The 20,871-nt window shown below is 40.1% G+C and overlaps 1 protein-coding gene across 2 annotated transcripts in view; it reads right to left on the minus strand.

Moving 5' to 3' along the window:
- COG3 (component of oligomeric golgi complex 3) overlaps positions 1 to 20,871 on the minus strand; it is a 71,820-nt gene that overhangs the window by 21,412 nt on the left and 29,537 nt on the right. For both annotated transcript variants that reach the window (XM_023187334.3, XM_023187335.3), the window contains exons 13-16: positions 20,388 to 20,548; positions 11,939 to 12,044; positions 5,262 to 5,386; positions 3,279 to 3,368 (exon numbers count right to left, since the gene is read on the minus strand). In XM_023187334.3, the coding sequence (XP_023043102.1) occupies positions 3,279 to 3,368; positions 5,262 to 5,386; positions 11,939 to 12,044; positions 20,388 to 20,548 (482 nt within the window). The remainder of the gene's footprint in view (positions 1 to 3,278; positions 3,369 to 5,261; positions 5,387 to 11,938; positions 12,045 to 20,387; positions 20,549 to 20,871) is intronic.

Here is a 20,871-nt window from a genome sequence, read left to right on the forward strand (position 1 = left end):
CATTTCAGAAAAGAGTTTGTATATCAGTAAAAGCAAGGCTGTATTTGCTCCTTCTTGCTGTTACTCAAGGCAGAATCTTATTTTGAAAATACTGCTAACGAAGCTTTTATATTACCTTAGGAAAAGATAAAGTTATCTTTCAGTAAGCAATATAAATGTTAAAGGAGTTATTAAATGAAGATTCCTTCCCAGTCTTGCTTGTTCTCTCCACCAGTTTTAATAAACATAATCAATGACTTATGTCATGGAAACTCACTTTGCATCCTGGAACACGAAGCACCAGGTAAGTGGGAAATGCTACAGACTTTAAATACTTGCTCTATTTTTAAAAGACCTAACAACTCTGATGCCAAAAATAGTATTGTATAGATTGTATTACTTTACAAAAGCTATTGTAATGCAGCAAATAGTATCACGTTAATTTGTTGACAGGTGCTCAGTTTAAGTATGTAAGAACAATTTCTTGCCTTAAAAAACTCTTTAAGACATCAATCCATTTTCACTGATCACTTTTAAGATAAAAATACACAAGCTTGGCTGGGCGCAGTGGCTCGCACCTATAATTCCAGCACTTTGGGAGGCCGAAACAGGCGGATCACAAGGTCAGGAGATAGAGACCATCCTGGCTGACATAGTGAAACCCCGTCTCTACTAAAAACACAAAAAATTAGCTGGGCATGGTGGCGGGCACCTGTAGTCCCAGCTACTCGGGAGGCTGAGGCAGGAGAATGCCGTGAACCTGGGAGGCCGAGCTTGCAGTGAGCCGAGATCACGCCACTGCACTCCAGCCTGGGCAACAGAGCAAGACTGCATCTCAAAAAAAACCAAAAGTACACAAGCTCAACCATGAAAATAATAAGCTAGTGTCTATCAAATTGAGAGCTTCTCCATACATACTGAAACTCTTACAATATGCAGGAAACAGAATTAGATAAAAGAGGATGGCCTACAGATAATGAGGGCAAAAGACCCAACAATCAAAAGGCTTTTCATGCCTCCCTTAAAAGAAAGGACATGGCCAGGTGCAGTGGCTCATGCCTGTAATCCCAGCACTTTGGGAGGCCAAGGCGGGTGGATCACTTGAGGTCAGGCATTCAAGACCAGCCTGGCCAACATGGTGAAATCCTGTCTTTACTAAAAATGCAAAAATTAGCTGGGCATGGTGCGCACACCTGTAATTGCAGCTCCTTGGGTGGCTGAGGCATAAGAATGGCTTGAATCCAGGAGGTAGAGGTTGCAGTGAGCTGAGCTAGTGCTACTGCACTCTAGCCTGAGTGACAGAGTGAGACTCTGTCTCAAAAAAAAAAAAAAAAGAAAGAGAGAGAGAGGACAGTGGTACAAGAGGACATAAGCCTATGAACTTTTTTTAAAATTAGGTCATATTTTTCCCTCCTGAGATCTGAGAAACACATGATCATTGTAGAAAATAAAGAAATGTGTAGGGAATAAAAGAAAAATCATCCATAGTTACCTAAAAGCTTTCACTGTTACATATTTTCTTCAATGCATTTTATTACAGTCATACTGTATATCTGATTTGCATCTTAAATATCTATTATCTTAATATGTTTAAGTTAAATTTTATTGTTTCATTTTAAAAAATTTAATGACTGTGTAATATTGTTATATAAAACATGCCACAATTTACTTAACCATATCCTTAACATTAGACATGTGTTTTCTAATTTCACCTATTATCAGAAATGTGTGGGCACAGACTTGGAAATACTTGTTAAAACTTAAATCTGCCTGTCTATAACTTTATTTCTTGTCCCCAGGTGAACATTTCATTTCACCTCTCCATTTCATGAATGAGAAAAATATAGTGGTCACAAAGATAGAGCTTTCCTAGCAAGAAGATCCCAAATTATTCTGTGGAGATTTATATATAACTTCTACATATGTATATATTACATATATTACATAATATATGTAATATATATATAAAAACCTTGAACTTAAAAGTCACATTTATAAATCCATATGTCAAAAAAAGTTAACAGGATTTGAACACTCCAAGTGGGAAGAAAATTTTGGCTGCAAACAGCTCCCACAGCTCCTTCCCTACAAGTGACAGGTATTTTAAGAGGAGAGTTAAGCAAAGCAACACTTTTGAACATACTCTACTTCCTGGGGAAAAAAAAAAAAATCTCAGGGCCTGTGGGAGAAGCACATGCCAGCAGCCTTCAGCCCCAGATCCCTTCTGGATTAAAAACTGTAAACCGCTAAGTGTGGTGGCTAACACCTGTAATCCCAGCACTTTGGAAGGCTGAGTCAAGAGGATCATTTGAACCCAGGAATTTGAGACCAGCCTGGGCAACATGGTGAGATCCTGTCTCTACAAAAAAATAAAAAATTTAGCCAGATGCCTGTAGTCCTACTGCTCAGGAAGCTGAAGCAGAAGGATTGCTTCAGCTCAGGAGGTTGAGGCTGCAGTGAACAGAGATCATATCACTGCACTCCAGCTTAGGTGACAGCGTAAGACCTTCTCTCAAAAAAAAAAAAAAAAAAAATTGGCTGGGCACAGTGGCTCATACCTGTAATTCCAGCACTCTGGGAGGCAGAGGTGGGCAGATCACTTGAGCCCAGGAGTTTGAGACCAGCCTGAGCAACATGACAAAATCCTGTCTCCACAAAAAATACAAAACTTGGCCGGGGCATGAAGGTACATGCCTGTAGTCCCAGATTCTTGGGAGGCTGAGGGAGGAGGATGGATTGAGCTCAGGAGTTCGAGGCTGCAGTGAGCTATGATCACACCACTGCACTTCAGCCAGGGAAACAAAGCAAGACCCTGTCTCAAAAACAAACAAAACTGTAAGTCATACAGTCATAGCGACCCCTTCTAGTCACACAACCCAGAGTCACAATTACCTGTCCTCAAAATTGACTCATTTCCTCCATGTAAGAACATTCAACTATTTAAAACATTATCATAGAGATGATTATAAATTGTGATGTTTCCTTGAAAATGCTTTCTTGGTATTCCAGGGAAATAGTACCATTTCCCCAGTGGTTAGGACTACAACAAGAAACCTTTACCCTATAGAATGTGTAACCTAAATACCACTTTTGGTACTTTAGTACAGTTGGACTCTCTTATATAATACAGTCTTTATTAAGCACTATAATGAAATACCAGCTTCTCTCAAAGAGCCTCAAAATTCACATTACACAATTTCTACTGCCAAAACAGCTTTAAACTTCTGTGCCTACAGGTAAATGCTATATTCCACAATATTTTACCAGGAAACAAGATTTCACCTAACACATCATCAAACCTTGTTTTTGCTGATAGACTCTGATGCTCCAAGTAAGGACTGAATGCAGGCAGACAATGCTTCCTGTGATAATCCTTGGAACACTGCCCTCTGGTGGAATAAAAGAGAATAATCAGCCTGTGGCACTTGCAAATAACAATACCTGCTTGTCCTCATGGTGGGATTTACTACTCCTACTGTTCTTCCTGGTTTCCTATTCCCATACAACCTTTCTAGACCAACACATAGATTTGTAATGTGCAGTCATCTCTGGAAACACTCATGTGACCCTTCAAAAAATACTGATTAGCATGCTAGGCGCTGTGCTAGATGCTAGAAATGTAGGCAGGCATGGTGCTGACCTCATGGAGCCTTCGCTCCAACACGATCTCATGTGGCGCTGTTTTTTAAATCTCTAAAACCAACTTTAAAACAAACCCTCAGTAAATCTACTTCTAAAAATACATCAGAATTGTATTTTAAGAATTCACGTACGTGGCTCTTCATTACAGTATTATTTAGAACAGCCAAAAACTGAAAATAACATAAATGTTCAAAGACAAAGGACTGACAAATAAAATACGACTAAATCTAAATTATAGAACACTGTTTAAGAAATCAAAGAATGCTGAAGGAGGCAGTGAAATTCATAATCGAGTTAAAAAAAAAAAAACAGGTTACAAAATGGTATGGGCAGTATGATTCTTTATTTAATTCTGCCATTCCCAGAGGTGTGGCATGGTGGTTGGACCAGGACTACCGTCAGTGCCCTTGCTTCCCTCCCAGCCTCCATTCTACATAAATATGAGCCTATTCATTATTAGGCCACTGTCCTGGGCCCTGGTCTCCAACTGGATGTTAATTCTCTTTTTACATTGCTTCTCCCCATTCTGTGGTTTCCCACAAGGCTATTACTATAGGAAGGAGAGACTGGAGCTGCCACCTGCTGGGTCACTAACCCTGCCTAGGAAAGCTTAAGATGAGCAGCTTAGACCAAGACCCTCGCCTTCCCCTGCTCAGCCTTAATGTATTTTACACTGGATTGTCTTTCCTCACCTTTGATCAGTAAGACTAAGTGTTAAGATTTGAATATAAGCTAGGTGAAAAAAGAATAAGCAAGTCTAAGGCATAAGACAAAACTGGCAGAGTGACCTCCTCAGGCCTACCTACTATTTAGCTAAAAAAAAGCACCCTAAGAGGCTTTTTTTACTAGAGTCTGTGATGACAATGGGTTCTATGTGGAATATGCCTCCTGTGTATTTTCCTTGGGATCCTGACTCTATTGCAGGAAGTTGCTGAATCTTAGCCTAATATCATTATTCAATAAACCTAATGGACACCCTGGGGAGGAAGAGATGCCAAATGTCCAAACCTCTCTCTGGAAGAGATCTCATCAGCTGGGCAACAAAGGCTGAGACATCTAAGTCTGTAGAAGTGATCTGGGCCCATCCTTAAGAGTCCCAGAACTGGGCAAAAGGCACTTTTGGTAGCATTTCAAAATCTATAAGCACAAAGCCCAGCAATTATGCATTTTAAATTAAATATAGAGTAGTATACACTCTACTGACCCAATGAAATGACTGTGCAGTCCTAGGACTCTGGCATAAAATCTCTCTGTGGTGTAAGGGTAAATGCATACTCCTTTTGAACCATGTCCTTAAGAAATAGTGGCATCTAGACAATTCATTACATGACTGCTATCTTTAATCATTGCTCCAAATGTAGTCAGGGTCTTCTCAGCAATGCACATATAAAACAGTCGTGCAAAATTTGCCCACACTTTTGAGGTGTCCATAGACTCCCCAAAGCCCATTACTGAATTATAAGTTTCTATAGAAAGTTCAGGTTAGAAATTCCTAAATTAGCTTGACCTCAAGTTACTTCTATATCTAAATATCATGATTTTAAGAATATCCAACAAAATACTTTATCAAGATCTTAAAATGTAAATTAAAAAATATTTCAAGTGAAGGAGCAAGCAATTCACAGTAAAGATACACGTACATCTATGCATCTGTATAATTTGGAGAGACAGACAAGAGTTCTTCGAACCGTAGGATACCACATTCCATGAAGATCTGCTGGAGAAATTGTGGTCTGTGGTCTAGGATTAAGGGATTCTGTTGAACCTAAAACCCAAGTGGAAAAGAAGACACATTTCACACATGTGGATGTTTGTCTTACAGTAATTTACATGGCAACTATAAACTGTTTATTCTTATTAGCTATCAATAGCTAGAGGGCACCAATTTTTTCCCGCCTCAGTTTTCATCAAGAATACCATAAGAAATCTAAATCAGTGACAGGCGAGATTTAACACAGTGAGAACACACATGAATATGGACATACATACATTCCAGCTTCATACACATATGCTCAATCCAAGTTGCTTTTCCCAAATTGTGATCAATAATCTTTATGGAACATAGGAAAAGCATAATCACATTATAGAATGCAGCCATTAAAAAGGAGGCAGATCAGCCGGGCGCAGTGGCTCACGCCTGTAATCCCAGCACTTTGGCAGGCCAAGGTGGGCAGATCACGAGGTCAAGAGATTGAGATCATCCTGGCTAACATGGTGAAACCTCATCTCTACTAAAAATACAAAAAATTAGCTGAGCGTGGTGGCGGGCGCCTGTAGTCCCAGCTACTCGGGAGGCTGAGGCAGGAGAATGGTGTGAACCCAGGAGGCAGAGCTTGCAGTGAGCCGAGACCACGCCACTGCACTCCAGCCTGGGCAACTGAGCGAGACTCTGTCTCAGAAAAAAAAAAAAAAAGAGGCAGATCTCGGGCCAGGGCCAGGCGAAGTGGCTCACACCTGTAACTCCAGCACTTTGGGAGGCCGAGGCAGGCAGATCATGAGGTCAGGAGTTTGAGACCAGCCTGACCAATGTGGTGAAACTCCATCTCTACTAAAAATACAAAAATTAGTCGGGCGTGGTGGCACGCGCCTGTAGTCCCAGCTACTCGGGAGGCTGAGGCAGGAGAATCGCTTGAACCTAGAAGCCGGAGGTTACAGTGAGCCGAGATTGTGCCACTGCACTCCAGCCTGGGCAACAGAGTGATTCTCTGTCTCAAAAAAAAAAAAAGGAGGCAGATCTCTATGTAGTCATGAGGAAGCAGGTGGGAACCTGTGGAGGTGGGGGAGTAACAAGAAAACAAAGCACTTCTAAACAGGGGGATTAATCAAAGCAGGTTTGCCTGTCGGCCTGTCTTCCACACTCTGAGTCAAATCACATACAGGCCTAGTTAGTACATTCAATTCCCAGGTGACCAGAGCGGGCTTCCCCCCACCAGTGGGAAAGTCAGAAAAGGCAGCCTCTGACGATTGTGAGGAAGAGCAGGTGGGGAAGGTGGTTGGGCAAAGACACCTCTGTAAGGGAAGTACAATCACTTCTGGGTCGAAGGACCAAATTCCAAATGAACCACGAAAAGTGGAGCTGGTATAATACTTTGAGACAACAGGTGATATTGAAAGATGGTCTAGGCATTAGAGGACATTAGCAAACTCATTAAATTTTTAGTGCAATAATGGTTTATTGTTAAATAAAAGATGTCATTATTTTTTGGACATGCTGAAATACTCAAGGGTGAAGTGTCGATGATGTCAATAATTTAAAATGGTTCGTCAAACATATTTATACATGCACACCCCAACACATACATATATACACACACACATATAAGTGTATATGTGTGTGTGTATACATATATATATAAACATATATATAAAATAAAATCCCAAGTCTTGAATCCAAGTTGTGGGTATGGGTGTTCATCATTCATCTTTCTACTTTTCTGTATATTTGGAATGTTTTCAATAATAAGAAAATAGAAGTAGATATATGATATAGAATTAGATCTATGATATCTATGATCTGTAGTAAGTTACAGAACAAACATAATTCATTTTTATAAATGGCTACAGCAGCATATGCTTACAAGAAGGCCTGGAGGTTGTATGGCATCGATTTGAGGGGAAAGGGATGAGGGAAATGTTGAGGCTTAGTGTTTTCTTTCCTTTTATTTATTTATTTACTTATTTATTTTGAGATGGAGTCTCGCTCTGTCACCCAGGGTGGAGTGCAGTGGCGCAATCTCGGCCCACTGCAACCTCCACTTCCTGGGTTCAAGCAATTCTTCTGCCTCGGCCTCCAGACTAGCTGGGACCACAGGCTCATGCCACCACACCCGGCTAATTTTTTGTATTTTTAGTAGAGACGGGGTTTCACCGTGTTAGCCAGGATGGTCTCAATCTCCTGACCTACTGATCTACCCACCTCAGCCTCCCAAAGTGCTGGGATTACAGGTGTGAGCCACCACATCCAGCCTCTTTTTTTTTTTTTTTTTTTTTGAGACAGAATCTGGCTCTGCTGCCCAGACTGAAGTACAGTGGCATGATCTCGGCTCACTGCAACCTCCACCTCCCGGGTTCAAGCAATTCTCGTGCCTCAGCCTCCCGAGTAGCTGGGATTACAGGCATGTGCCACTACACCCAGCTAATTTTTGTATTTTTAGTAGAGATGGGGTTTCACCATGTTGGTCAGGCTGTTCTCAAACTCCTGACCGCAGGTGATCCACCTGCCTCAGCCTCCCAAAGTGCTGGAATTACAAGTGTGAGCCCCCGTGCCCGGTCAGTACTTTCACTTTACAATTTTGTAAGCTTTTTTTCCAAAAAACAAAAACTACTTGTATAATTTTTTTTCTTTTTTTCTCTCTTACCACTCTTAATTAACTTATATAATTTTTAAATTTCTTTCACAAGAGCTCACTTTAAACTAACATTTAATTTGTATGAAGTATCTTAAAGAAAAAGAATAAACAAATTACATCAAAGAATATTTAGGAGATGAAATATTTATACTTTTCCTTAGGAATATGGTATGTGCAGGATCCCTTCTTCAAAATAAAGTGCCAAAAGAACTTCCCCAAATACAAGTTTAGTCAAACAAATGTGTTTAAGTACTTTAAAGCCAGAAGTCAGCTTGTGCTCATTTTCCCCTTTCCTGGGTAACTAATACTAGTTCACCGGGGCAAACCATCAAAAGCCAAGTGCCCCTGGCTGCCTCTCCTGAGGAGCAGAGCAGGCCCCGGGACCAGGGCTTTTCCTACAGCCCTCCTGCACGTCTGCCTCCATTGTCCTCCACGGGCCTGACCTCCCCATTACTTGTTCTACATACAGAACAAAGCTGTGCTTTTAGAAGGTACTGATAACTGGTCTCTTCACAAGATGGTCTCACCACCAATTGCCCTGACACCTCCTTCTATGCCATGAACTTCACATCATTTAAAGCCCTCCTTTCAGAGGCTTCTCATTCTCTCACTTCCAGCTTTAGAGGTGGGAACCAGGAAACCAGGAAAAGTGATTATGACATACTCTTTTTGGTTTTGCTCCACTTCCTACCTGATTAGAGCCTTGCTTTCCACCCCAAGTTCTATCGCCATTGTGATAACACTGATAACTGCACAGATGACCAGCTGTTCATCCTCACCTTCTCAACTCCAAAGACTTTCTCTTCCATCCTCACACCCCTACCCCAGGGGCAATTCTTAATACTTGCAGAATTGTATTCTTACGACTTTCTACAGACTTCCTTCTTCCTCTCAACTATTCCACCTCTGAAGTTTTAAAACTTAGCATGCCACTTTATAGCCACAATGTTCAGGAGATTTTGATCTTCTCACCTGTTTATGTAAACTACACGGGCAACCCCTCCTCCTCTGACATCAATCACACTCTCTCACTTGCCCACTTCTGACCTCGCTGGCTGTCAGTTTACTCCTCTGTCTCCATTTGCTCCTTAACATCAGCACTGGCTCAGTTTCTCTCCCAAGACGTCTGCTACAGTCACTCTACACTCTGTCCTAGGATGATCTTACACAAGCCCAAAGCATCAACTACGCCTCATCCTTTATTTCTAAATCAGTCTTTCTCTCTACAGTTCTAGGGCAGTGCTGCCCAACAGAAATACAACGTGAATCATAAACGTGACACAGTAAAACGTCACATTTTAAAAAGTAAAGAAGTTAGCCAGACGGGATGGCATGAGCCTACGGTCCCAACTACTTGGGAGACTGAGGTGGCAGGATGGCTTTAAGCCTGGGAGGCAGAGGTTGCAGTAAGCCAATATCACACCACTGCACTCCAGCCTGCCTGACAGAACCAGACCCTATCTCCAAAAAAAGAGTAAAAACAGGCCAGGCACAGCGGCTCACGTCTATAATTCTAGCACTTTGGGAGGCTAAAGTGGAAGGACTGCTTGAGCCCAGGAATTCAAGACCCATCCTGGGCAACACAGCAAGACTCCGTGTATATTTAAAAAAAGAAAAAAAAATGGCTGGGCATGGTGGCTCATGCCTGTAATCCCAGCACTTCGGGAGGCCAAAACAGGAGGATTGCTTGAGCACAGAAGTTCGAAACCAGCCTGGGCAACATAGTGAGACCTCATCTCTTTGAAAGGAAAAAAAGAGTAAAAAGAAAGCAGGATTGGCCAGGCGCAGTGGCTCACGCCTATAATCCCAGCACTTTGGGAGGTCAAGGCAGGCAGATCACCTGAGGTCAGGAGTTCGAGACCAGCCTGGCCAACATATAGGGAAACCCTATCTCTACTAAAAAATACAAAAATTAGCTGGGCGTGCTGATGTGTGCCTGTAGTCCCAGCTACTTGACAGGCTGAGGCAGGAGAATCGATTGAACCCGGGAGGCGGAGGTTGCAGTGAGTTGAGATAGCACCACTCTACTCCAGCCTGGGCAACAGAGTGAGACTTTCTCAAAAAAAAAAAAAAAAAAAAAAAAAAAAAAAGGAAGCAGGATTAATTTTAGTATATTTTATTCAATCCAATATGTCCAAAATATCATTTTAACATGTAATCAATATAAAAATTACTAATAAGATATTTTCCATTCTTTTTTTTATTTTTCTGAGACAGAGTCTCACTCTGTCTCCCAGGCTGGAGTATAGTGGCACAATCTCGGCTCATGGCAACCTCCACCTTCCGGGTTCAAGAGATTCTCCTGCCTCAGCTTCCCGAATAGCTGGGATTACAGGCGCATGCAGCCACGCCTGGCTAACTTTTATATTTTTAGTAGAGACGGGGTTTCACCATGTTGGACAGGCTGGTCTTGAACTCCTGACCTCAGGTGATCCACCCGCCTCAGCCTCCCAAAGTGCTGAGATTACAGGCGTGACCCACTGTACCCAGCCTGTTTTCCATTCCTTATATCATACCAAGTCTTGGAGATCTGGTGTGAATCTTACACAATTACGGCACACTCAGACTAGCCACATTTCACATGCTCAATGGCAGTGGCTACCATAATGGACAGTACATCTTCTAGAACCATATAATACAGACCCTCTCAGTTGTTCCACATGGACCTTATTCAACCCTCACATCTGAGGTGCCATCAAATTCTACTGATTCAAACTTCTAACCATATCCCTCATCTCTGTATTTCTCTCTATTGCCCCAACACCATCCTGGTTCAAACCACCTTTATCTTTCAAATGGCAACCTGATTAGTCTCTACAGTTCTGCCAATAATGCCTCATTGTAATGCCAGTAATGGGTTAAAAAGTAGGCTTTAGCGGGGAAAGAGAAAACGCACAAGGCCGGGGTTGGCAAGAGAGAAATGTACTCTCATCTCTCCAGGACTCATAAAGAAGTATACTAGGACATGGTATGGGTTCTCTTGCAGAGGAGGAAATTTTAGCCCTCTGTGGGGTCCTCCCTCCTACAGAATAACCGTGATAAAATGCTTTGTCGCATGGGCAATATCCAGCTGCTTGGCAGTCCGGATTCAGTGTAACAACTGTTTGTAGAGTAGACTCAGAACACCTGATGATGCCCTTCACCTGGGGATCTTGAAGTAGCTGGGGCTCTTTAAAGCCCATAGAGTTACAGTACCCACCCTCCCAGTCGTCCCATAGGGAGCTGAGCTTTAGGGCCACTCTTATAGCTGGGTGAGGAGGGGATGGCTTATTTCCCATCTAGCTTGCTGTCTAGGTCCCTAATGAGGATCCAGGGTGATTCTTGGGACAGTTTTGCTCCTTGTATAACATGTACCCTAGTCCAAGCCATCCCATACAACTGTGTCAATATTTTACTCTAGTCCCAGACACTCAATATGTTTACAAAATGCAAATCTGATGGTCCATGATACACTATGCTAGCTAGAAGTCCAAAGACCATGAGACTATCACATGACATCTATCCCAATCTGGCCTATTTTACCTGCTCCTTCCCCACATACAATCTGGGCTCAAACATACCAAACCACTTGAATTATGCAAAATAGCCATGGTTTTCCATTCCTGCATGCCTTCCTACATTCTATTCTATCTTAAACAAACTTACTTCACCTGGCTCTCTCAAACTCTTCATAAATACACTATAGCTCTCAGACACCACACCCCACACTGAGCCCACCTTCCCACACTCAGAGCTCATCTCCCTTCATAAATTCCATGCCCCTCATCCATGGTCCAAGGGCACCCTATGCAAACCATCAGCATCTCACTCACCACTGAATTCTGTCTGTGGCTTGGCAATCTCCCCCCAAGAAAGTTGGGCTCCTCAAAGGCACAAGTTGTTTTTCATGCCTGGGACAGGATAAGTCCTCAATAAAGGTTTATTAACCCAAATGAATAAAGGCTGGCAGTTAAGACATCATAACATACCAGATTTTGTCAGACTGTTAGACTCTCCTTCTTCTAAGTGAACATCTGAAAATGAAGCTTCTGAAGGTACCTTCTTCTGTTCATCTTTCAAACTCTGTGCAATTTGCTGTATAAAGAAATCAAAAGGAATGTTAGCATTTTCAACAGTGTTTGGCAACATGAACAAGTTCTTTATACAAAGTATATATGTATATTTTTGTTTTTCAACTTGACATTTGGAAACTATTCAGATTTAAGACTGGATACATTCTGAATATCAGAAATGTTTTTGTTCAAGTAACTGGCCAATCCAAACAACAGGCTTTTTCTTTATGTGATAATAGCTACAGTACGCTATTTTTGAAACAGATAATTTTTAAAAATTAGCATGGACTCACTGACTAAAGAATAACATGCAGTATACAAAGGACACCAACTACTAAATTAGTAATGAAAATCCCACTAATTTGCATTAATTATAAAGGTGGAAATACACAAAAATGAAGACCTAATAGTCATCTAGTTACTGAAAAAAAGAATGGCCAGTCATAGAGGACTTTGGGAATTCAGGGACAAAGACTGGGAGGCAGGTAAGACATAAAAGACTCCATATTGGGTACAGCGTACACTGTTTGGGTGACAGGTGCACTAAAATCTAAGGAATCACCACTAAAGAACTTATTCATGTAACTAAAAACCAACTGTACCCAAAAAAACTATTGAAATTAAAAAAAAAAAATTAATGGCCAGAGAATTGGTTAGGAAATAGACTCCCTATCACACAGGCCAGTCCACTCACTCTGCATGTAGAAATTGGAAAGTACAGCTAATCCCTAAATAGCAAGCAGATGTCACAGCCAGACCACTCTTTGAGGCAGAGTCTCACTCTGTTGACCAGGCTGGAGTGCAGTGGTGTGATCTCGGCTCACTGCAAGCTTCGCCTCCCAGGTTCACGCCATTCTCCTGCCTCAGCCTCCCAAGTAGCTGGGACTACAGGTGCCCGCCACCACATTCGGTTAATTTTTTGTATTTTTAGTAGAGACAGGGTTTCACCATGTTTGCCAGGATGGTCTCGATCTCCTGATGTTGTGATCCGCCCACCTCGTCCTCCCAAAGTGAGCCAGACCACTCTTATACCCCAGTCCCTTACCAAAAGAAAAAAAAGTAAGCATATTTACTGCAAGTGGTTATCCTTAAGCCAAAAGGTCTACTACACATGGGAGCTTCCAGGATACAGGCCATGTAATGACTGAATAAACATATCAAATATACCGCTAAATTACACTAGGAACGGAACATATAGAAAACTGTATCACCTAACATCCTATCAGATACAACAATTAAAACAGGCATTCTTATCTATAACACAAAAACTGATATTCCTAATGAAGGCCAAGAGGGGAGGAAAAGGAGGGAGCACCACTCCCTAGATGAGGCTCAGAAATAGACCTAGTCTTCGTCATACCTGCTTTGTGGCCCTCAAAATCAAGGCAGCTCCTGCAAATGGACCACCCATCTGCTCCCTGTTGTAATCCGCAATACCAAAACAGATAAAGATAATTCCTGCTACGGACCACCGAAAAGAAACAGCCCCCACTGCCTGCCCTAAAAGGGAATCTGATCCCTGCAAGGTTGATTCTGCATATTATTTAAAAAGTAACAACATATAAATAATACAACCAGCCACAATGCAGTAAGTTTAAATAGAAGTCAGAGGAAGAGATGTGAGTTTAGGAGAACATCCTTAAAATAGGTAAGGGCATATTTCCAGCCTGTTAACTTTAAAACCAACATACCTATTATTACACATTTATCCACCTAGGCATTGAAATAAATTAGGTTAAGTCAAAATGCTGGTGAGGATGTGGAGTAACAGGAATGATCTAGTATACACACGTATTTCTATGCTGTCATCTGAGAGAGCTTAAAAGCAACAATACCTCTGCAGCAACGAGCACACCTAATGCCCAGATCTGTTTCTAATACAATCCTTCAATAAAGGAGCCAGCACTCCTTGAAGAAATGGTTGATTCTAGGACAGAGGCAGGAAATACATTGATGCACCTGAAGTTCTTATAGTGCCAGGAAGTAAGGAAGTTCTCAAAATAAAAAATCTACATAAATGAGTATGTCAAAAGGACATAGGAGCCAACTGAGAGAGCTTCCAGTGGTGAAAGCTGGAGCAGCAAAATAAGTACCAGTGAACTATAACCCAAAGTATGAATAAATATCCGTAAGTCCACACTGACATCAGTAAGTGACTGAATCAACAAATTGGAAAAAGAGACAAATCTCCCTTACAGAAAAATTCAAAGTATTTATATAGATACTTTGCTCTCAAAAAAGGTGGAGCACAACCCACTCCTTAAACATGGGTTACACATGGGACTTCCTTCCAAAGAGTACAGTGTGGAAAGTGGAGAAGAGGAATAACTGCACGGTGGCGAAACCTGACAGCACCACTTCAGCCAGATGGTCAAGTTCAATATCAACAATGAACATTCGTGTTGAAAGGCTGTACCCTTAATATGATGTAATAACAATGGCATTTTACACCACTGTGGTTTTCCTCCCAAAAACCCAAAACACTAGTCTAATCAAAGGACAACATCAGACGAATTCCAACAAAGGGGCATCGTATAAAAAGCTGAAATACTCATGACAACACTATAAACCAGTTCTCAACACTGCTAAGTCATCAAAAACAAGAAAAGTCTGAAAAATTGTCACAGACAAAAGGAGCCTAAAAAGACATAAAAACTAAATGCAATGTGGTGTTATACATGGGATCCTGGAATAGAAAAAGACCTGAAAAACACTAAGAAAATCTGAATAAACAATGGACCTTAGTAAACAAATACCAATGAATCACTACTGGTTCATTAATTGTGGCAAATGTATCATACCAATAGAAGATCTCAGTAATAGGAGCAACTGAGTGCAGGGTATATAAAAACTCTGTATTACCCTCTCAATTTTTCTGTAAATCTCAAACTCTCTTAAAATATAAAGTCTATTTTAAAAATAAAAATAAAAGAAATTAGGACATGTGACATCCAAGAAAAGCCGTGTAAATAGAAATAGGATAGTATCTGAGCCACATCTGACAACTTTAACGACACAGATTGGCACTCTGTGACAAAAGATACGCTGATGAATATAGGATACACTTAGGAAGAAACGATATTTCATCTATTTTCCACAAATATTTAAGTCTACAGTTCTTGATATAAACTAATTAAGCGAGATTAGTGTATAGACCTGGCAAAAATTAGATTACATTTTTTTAAATTTAATAGCTGACAGATTTCTCAAGACTGTATTTCTTTAAAATATGTTAGAAACATGATGACTTAGCAAAATCATTTTAGGGGACATTTTTTGAATTCACTAGCACCAAAACTGCCTTTGGAATTTTTCAAATAAAATAATCAGGCCTCTAATCTTTTTTTTTTTTTTTTTTTTTTCTTGCAGGGTCTCACTCTGTGACCCAGGCTGGAGTACAGTGGCACAATGACAGCTCAGCCCAGCCTCCATCTCCTGGGCTCAGGTGTTCCTCCCACCTATGCCTCCTGAGTGGCTAGGATTAACAGCCGCCACCACACCTGCCTAATTTTTGTATTTTTTGTAGAGATGGGGTGTCATTGTGTTGACCAAGCTGGCCTTGAACTCCTGGGTTCAGGCGATTCGCCCACCTTGGCCTCCCACAGTGCTAGTATTACAGGCGTGAGCCACTGTGCCTGGCCAAGACTATTTTTAAAAAGTCAAATGTTATGTTTTTAAATATTTCAAGGGTTAAATAAATGACAACAGCCACTGTCTATCATATAACTACCAGCATTAAGTGCTTTCTGGGTCATTATCTTTACTCTTACAACAATTATCCAGGGTCAGTATTATGCCTGTTTTACAAATAATTAAATATACTGATAAAAGATCAGAAAGAGCTACTAACTGGGCTGGGATTTGAACCCAGGTCTATCTCACTCTTACATTTCCCCCCATGCCATGCAAATGGCAAGCTTACATGGGCAAAAATCTCTAAAGAGATTTGAAATCTGCAGATCCATATTTAGAATCAAATGTCTGACAGCAATCTCGTATATCTTAGTAGGATATATTCTAAGAACAAAAGAAGTATAAAAATCTTGAATTAAGTTTGCTATTAGTCATGGCATTAGTGTTATAATTCTGAAACTATTTTGTGTATGTTGTAATTTGAAGCAAATGAGTAAACACACTAGAGGTGCTGGGAGCCAGGGTTTCTTCTGTGAGACTGGAAACACAAATACAAGATATGGGAAAACCCTGTGGAACTGGATCTGAACTGGAGATTTCAGTATGATCTCATGATATTTTAAAATGTATATTTTTCTAGCTCTTTAAAGAGGGCTAGAAGTAATGACATCCACCACTAGAAATGAGCACACCTAATACTGAGATCTTGGTTTCTAAATACCACCCTCTTTCCCCTTAAGGAACCAAGGGTTCCTGGAGAAAGAGCTGACCACAGGTCTGGAGCAAGGAATGCAAAAGGTGAACACTTGGATCATCCTGTGCAAGAAAACAAAGGACTCTAGATTGACCAAGAAAAAAAGAAAGATGATTCAAATTACTAGAATCATATGGCATTGCAAGGAGTCCAGAATGGCCAAAAAAAAAAAAAAAAAAGAGAGAACAAAAGAGCAAAACTACTTCCCAAGTATAAAATTTATTAAAAAACAACCATAATCCAGACAGTCTGGTGCAGCACAAGGATAAGACAAAAAGATGAATGGAATAAACTTGAGAGTCCAAAAACAAAACAAAACAAAAAGCCATTAATCTATGGTTAACTGATTTTCAACAAGGGTGCCAAGACCATTCAATAGACAAATAATAGCCTTTTCAATAAATGATGCTGGAACAACTGGGTAGCCACATGCAGAAGAATGAAACTGGACCCCTACTTCACATCATATACAAAAATTAACTCAAAATGGATTAAAGACCTAAATATGAAAGCTAAAACTATAAAACTCAATAAAGCTGTAAAAAAAAAAAAAAAAAAAAGTACTGAGAGACTACAGTCAAATGGACAGAGGAGCCAGCGTAAAGGGACTGCCATTGTCCAAATTTGGGACAATTTTGAGCACCGAAATGAATAATGATGGCTGGGCATGGTGGTTCATACCTATAATCCCAGCATTTTGGGAGGCCAAGATGGGCAAAAATTAGATTACATTTTTTTAAATTTAATAGCTTACAGATTTCTCAAGACTGTATTTCTTTAAAATATGTTAGAAACATGATGACTTAGCAAAATCATTTTAGGGGACATTTTTTAAATTCACTAGCACCAAAACTGCCTTTGGAATTTTTCAAATAAAATAATCTTACATTTCCCCCCATGCCATGCAAATGGCAAGCTTACATGGGCAAAAATCTCTAAAGAGATTTGAAATCTGCACCTCCATATTTAGAATCAAATGTCTGACAGCAATCTAGGATATATTCTAAGAACAAAAGAAGTATAAAAATCTTGAATTAAGTTTGCTTAATTTTGAGACCAGCCTGAACAACACAGCGAGATCCCATTTCTACAAAAGAATGCAAAAAATTAGCTGGGTGTAGTGGCACACGCCTGTAATCCCAGTTACTCAGGAGGCTGAGGTGGAGGATTGCATGGGCCTGGGAAGTCAAGGTACTGCATTCCAGCCTGGGCAACAGAGTCAGACCCTGTCTCAAAAAATAATAATAATAATAATAACAATGATGATAATAGATTAAAATACAATGACTTTTTAAAAAAATCTAATAGTCTATAATGCTACATGAAGCAGGGGTGGGGAGAAGAAAGGGATGAAGAAGGAAATTAATTCTTTACAGCAGACTGCCAACTAATAAAGGTAGAAGAAATGGTAGATGTGAAAAATGACCATTTTACTGTCTCCCAATGTAATAACTGGTTTAGGCAAGAATCATCAATGGATGCTAAAACCACTGACTGAAAAGATTTGGGGGAACTCAAATAATCCATCCTATAATTATTTATTAATTGCAAATAAAGAAAAACTGTATATTTTTATAATGAAGAGAGCTAGCAATCACCACTTTAACCGATAGTGGAACAACCTGACATTATCTGCCTTTGATATACTGAAGTAAGAAGTACACATCAGCTATGCAGTATTCTTGAGGGAAAAAAAAGTTTAACTTGAATCTAAGCAAGAAGAAACAATCAGACAAATCCATAATGTGACATATTCTACAATAAAACTGTCCTGGTCCCTTGAAAAAAGTCAATGTCATAAAAACAAAAGACAAAACAAAAGGGAAGGAAGGAGTGTGGATTTGAATTAAAGATATTACGGTGCATAAAACTGAAATGCAACATGATAACCTTGACTGGATCCCACTTTTTAAAATTTTTTGTCCAATTATAAAAGACACCTGGGCCAGGCGTGGTGGCTCACGTCTAAAATCACAGCACTTTGGAAGGCTGAGGTGGCTGGATCACTTGAGGCTGGTCTCAAGAGTTCCAAGACCAGCCTGGCCAACATGGTGAAACCCCATCTCTACTAAAAATACAAAAATTAGCCAGCCGTGGTGGCAGGCGCCTTTAATTCCAGGTACTTGGTAGGTTAAGACAGGAGAATCGCTTGAACCTGGGAGGCGGAAGTTGCAGTGAGCCATGATGGCACCACTGCACTCCAGCCTGAGTGAAAACAGTGAAACTGTGTATCCAAAAAAAAAAAAAAAAAAAACACAGACATCTGAAGGACAAATGGGGAAATTTCAATATGGACTATATATAAATAATATTATTGAATTAATGTTAATTTCCTTAAATACAAAAATCATACTGTGGTTATATGAACAACTGTCGTTATTCTTACAAGAATAAGAACTGAAGTACTTAGCAATGAGGAATCATGATGTCTGCAACTTTCAAATGGCTCAGCAACACACACACACAAAGAGATTAAATGTGATGAAATATTAACAACTGGTGAATCTGAAAAACAAGTTCTAGATTCAACTGGATACTTGATGATATTAAGGAACTACACTGATTTTAGGTGTGATAATTATATTATGGTTGTGTTAAAAATAAAAATGCCCTTAACTTTTTAGAGTTACCTACTGAAGGTTTTTTTTTTAATTTTGTTATTGTTGTTTTGCATATTTAACCTCTTAACTTGATTATCTTTGCTCATTGGTTTCTGCTACTTAGAAGGAGTAACCCAGAATCTATAACCTTCAGGAGTGTAAAGTTATATTCCGTCCTGCTTAGCCTTCAGTGGTCACACTTTCCTGTTGTTGTTGAGACAGGATCTGGCTCTGTCACCCAGGCCGGAGGGCAGTGGCGTGATCTCAGCTCCCTGAAACCTTCACCTCCCGGGCTCAAGTAATCTTCCCATCTCAGCCTCCTGAGTAGCTGGGATCACAGAGGCACACCACGACACCTGGCTAATTTCTGTATTTTTAGTAGAGATGGGGTTTCTCGCCATGTTGCCCAGGCTGGTCTCAAACTCCTGAGATCAAGTGATCCTCCCGCTCGGCCTCTCAAAGTGCTGTGATTACAGGTGTGAGCCACTATTCCCAACCTAGTCCTATTTACTAATTGAAATCATGTTTGGAATTTGCTTTAAAATAATTAATGGGGGTGAAAGGGAGTACAAAAAGTCTAGCCATGTTAAACCGAAGGTAATGGTACCTAAGAGTTCATCATATTACAGTTTCTACTTTTGCTTATATTTGAAAATTTCCATTAAAAAAGTTCTAATTCTGTTTTAATACTAATATCTTAGGCATTATTTAAAGTCTGTCCAGAACTCAAAGAAAATGAAGACATATATGGAATTGAAAGATCAGGAAGATAAACCCAAGTCTTCAAACCATAACTGGACACTTGTACGGTATAATTTCAGGAGATGGCCTCCAGGGTTTTTATGAGAGCATGACACACAGTTACATCGTCACCATCAACCTGGTGGCTCCCACATTATCAACCTCTTCTATGCCACTTACTCAAAAAAAAGAGAAATCACAGGGCTCACTAATTCAATTTTAAAATTGAGAATGTGTATTTCCTGCCAATGGGAAGAGAATGGAATAGAACGTTTATAAAACATAACTTGAAGGAAAGATAATCTAACAAATTATTTTTAATTCTTTTAAATGTTATCTCCCTTAATTTTTATAGCAAGCTTATCTTGATTTTACATTTTGAGGAAGAATTAAAAAGAAAAATCCCATTTTAACTAGTAAAAAACATGTAGGCTAGGCACAGTGACTCATGTCTGTAATCCCAGCACTTGGCAGGCCGAGGCAGGTGGATCACTTGAGCTCAGGAATTCGAGACCAGCCTGGGCAACGTGGGGAGACCCTGTCTCTATTTTAATGTATAAATTTTTTAAAAAATAAATAAATAAAACATCTAAAAACTGTGTGGGGGCAAATGGGAGATCAAGTAAGGAGATCCTACCTCCATCATTACTAACTTATCGGGATATGCCAGATCTCCAGGAGCTGGTTTATAGCCCGTGATGTCCGTCTGAATATAGATGTGGGTTCGGTAGACAAGCCGCTCCTGTACATCTTCTAACATCTGCTTGACTCCAGCTGCAAATGCCCCCAGTTGCTCAGCTGATAAAAAAGTGCAATCATCCATTCTTTTAGATTGAGGAAAACACTTTCTTTTAAACAAGGAAAGATATTACTAAATTGTTCAGAAACAGTATGAACCACTTTTGCTTCAGAGGCTGTGGTTGTATTCTATTTCAGTATGACTTAATGAGCTGGGAAAAGTTTAACAAACGTCTTTCAATTTCCTCAACTTTAAAACTGGGCGGTACTCTATTAAATTAATTATATTATTAATATGAATAATAAAATCTGAATTTTAAGAGTGCTTTGCTCTTTAAAAGTTATTTCGTATAGCTTCAGACCAAGACTAAGAAATTGCTAAG

Source organism: Piliocolobus tephrosceles, chromosome X, assembly GCF_002776525.5.
Source record: "Piliocolobus tephrosceles isolate RC106 chromosome X, ASM277652v3, whole genome shotgun sequence".
Taxonomy (NCBI): Eukaryota; Metazoa; Chordata; class Mammalia; order Primates; family Cercopithecidae; genus Piliocolobus; species Piliocolobus tephrosceles.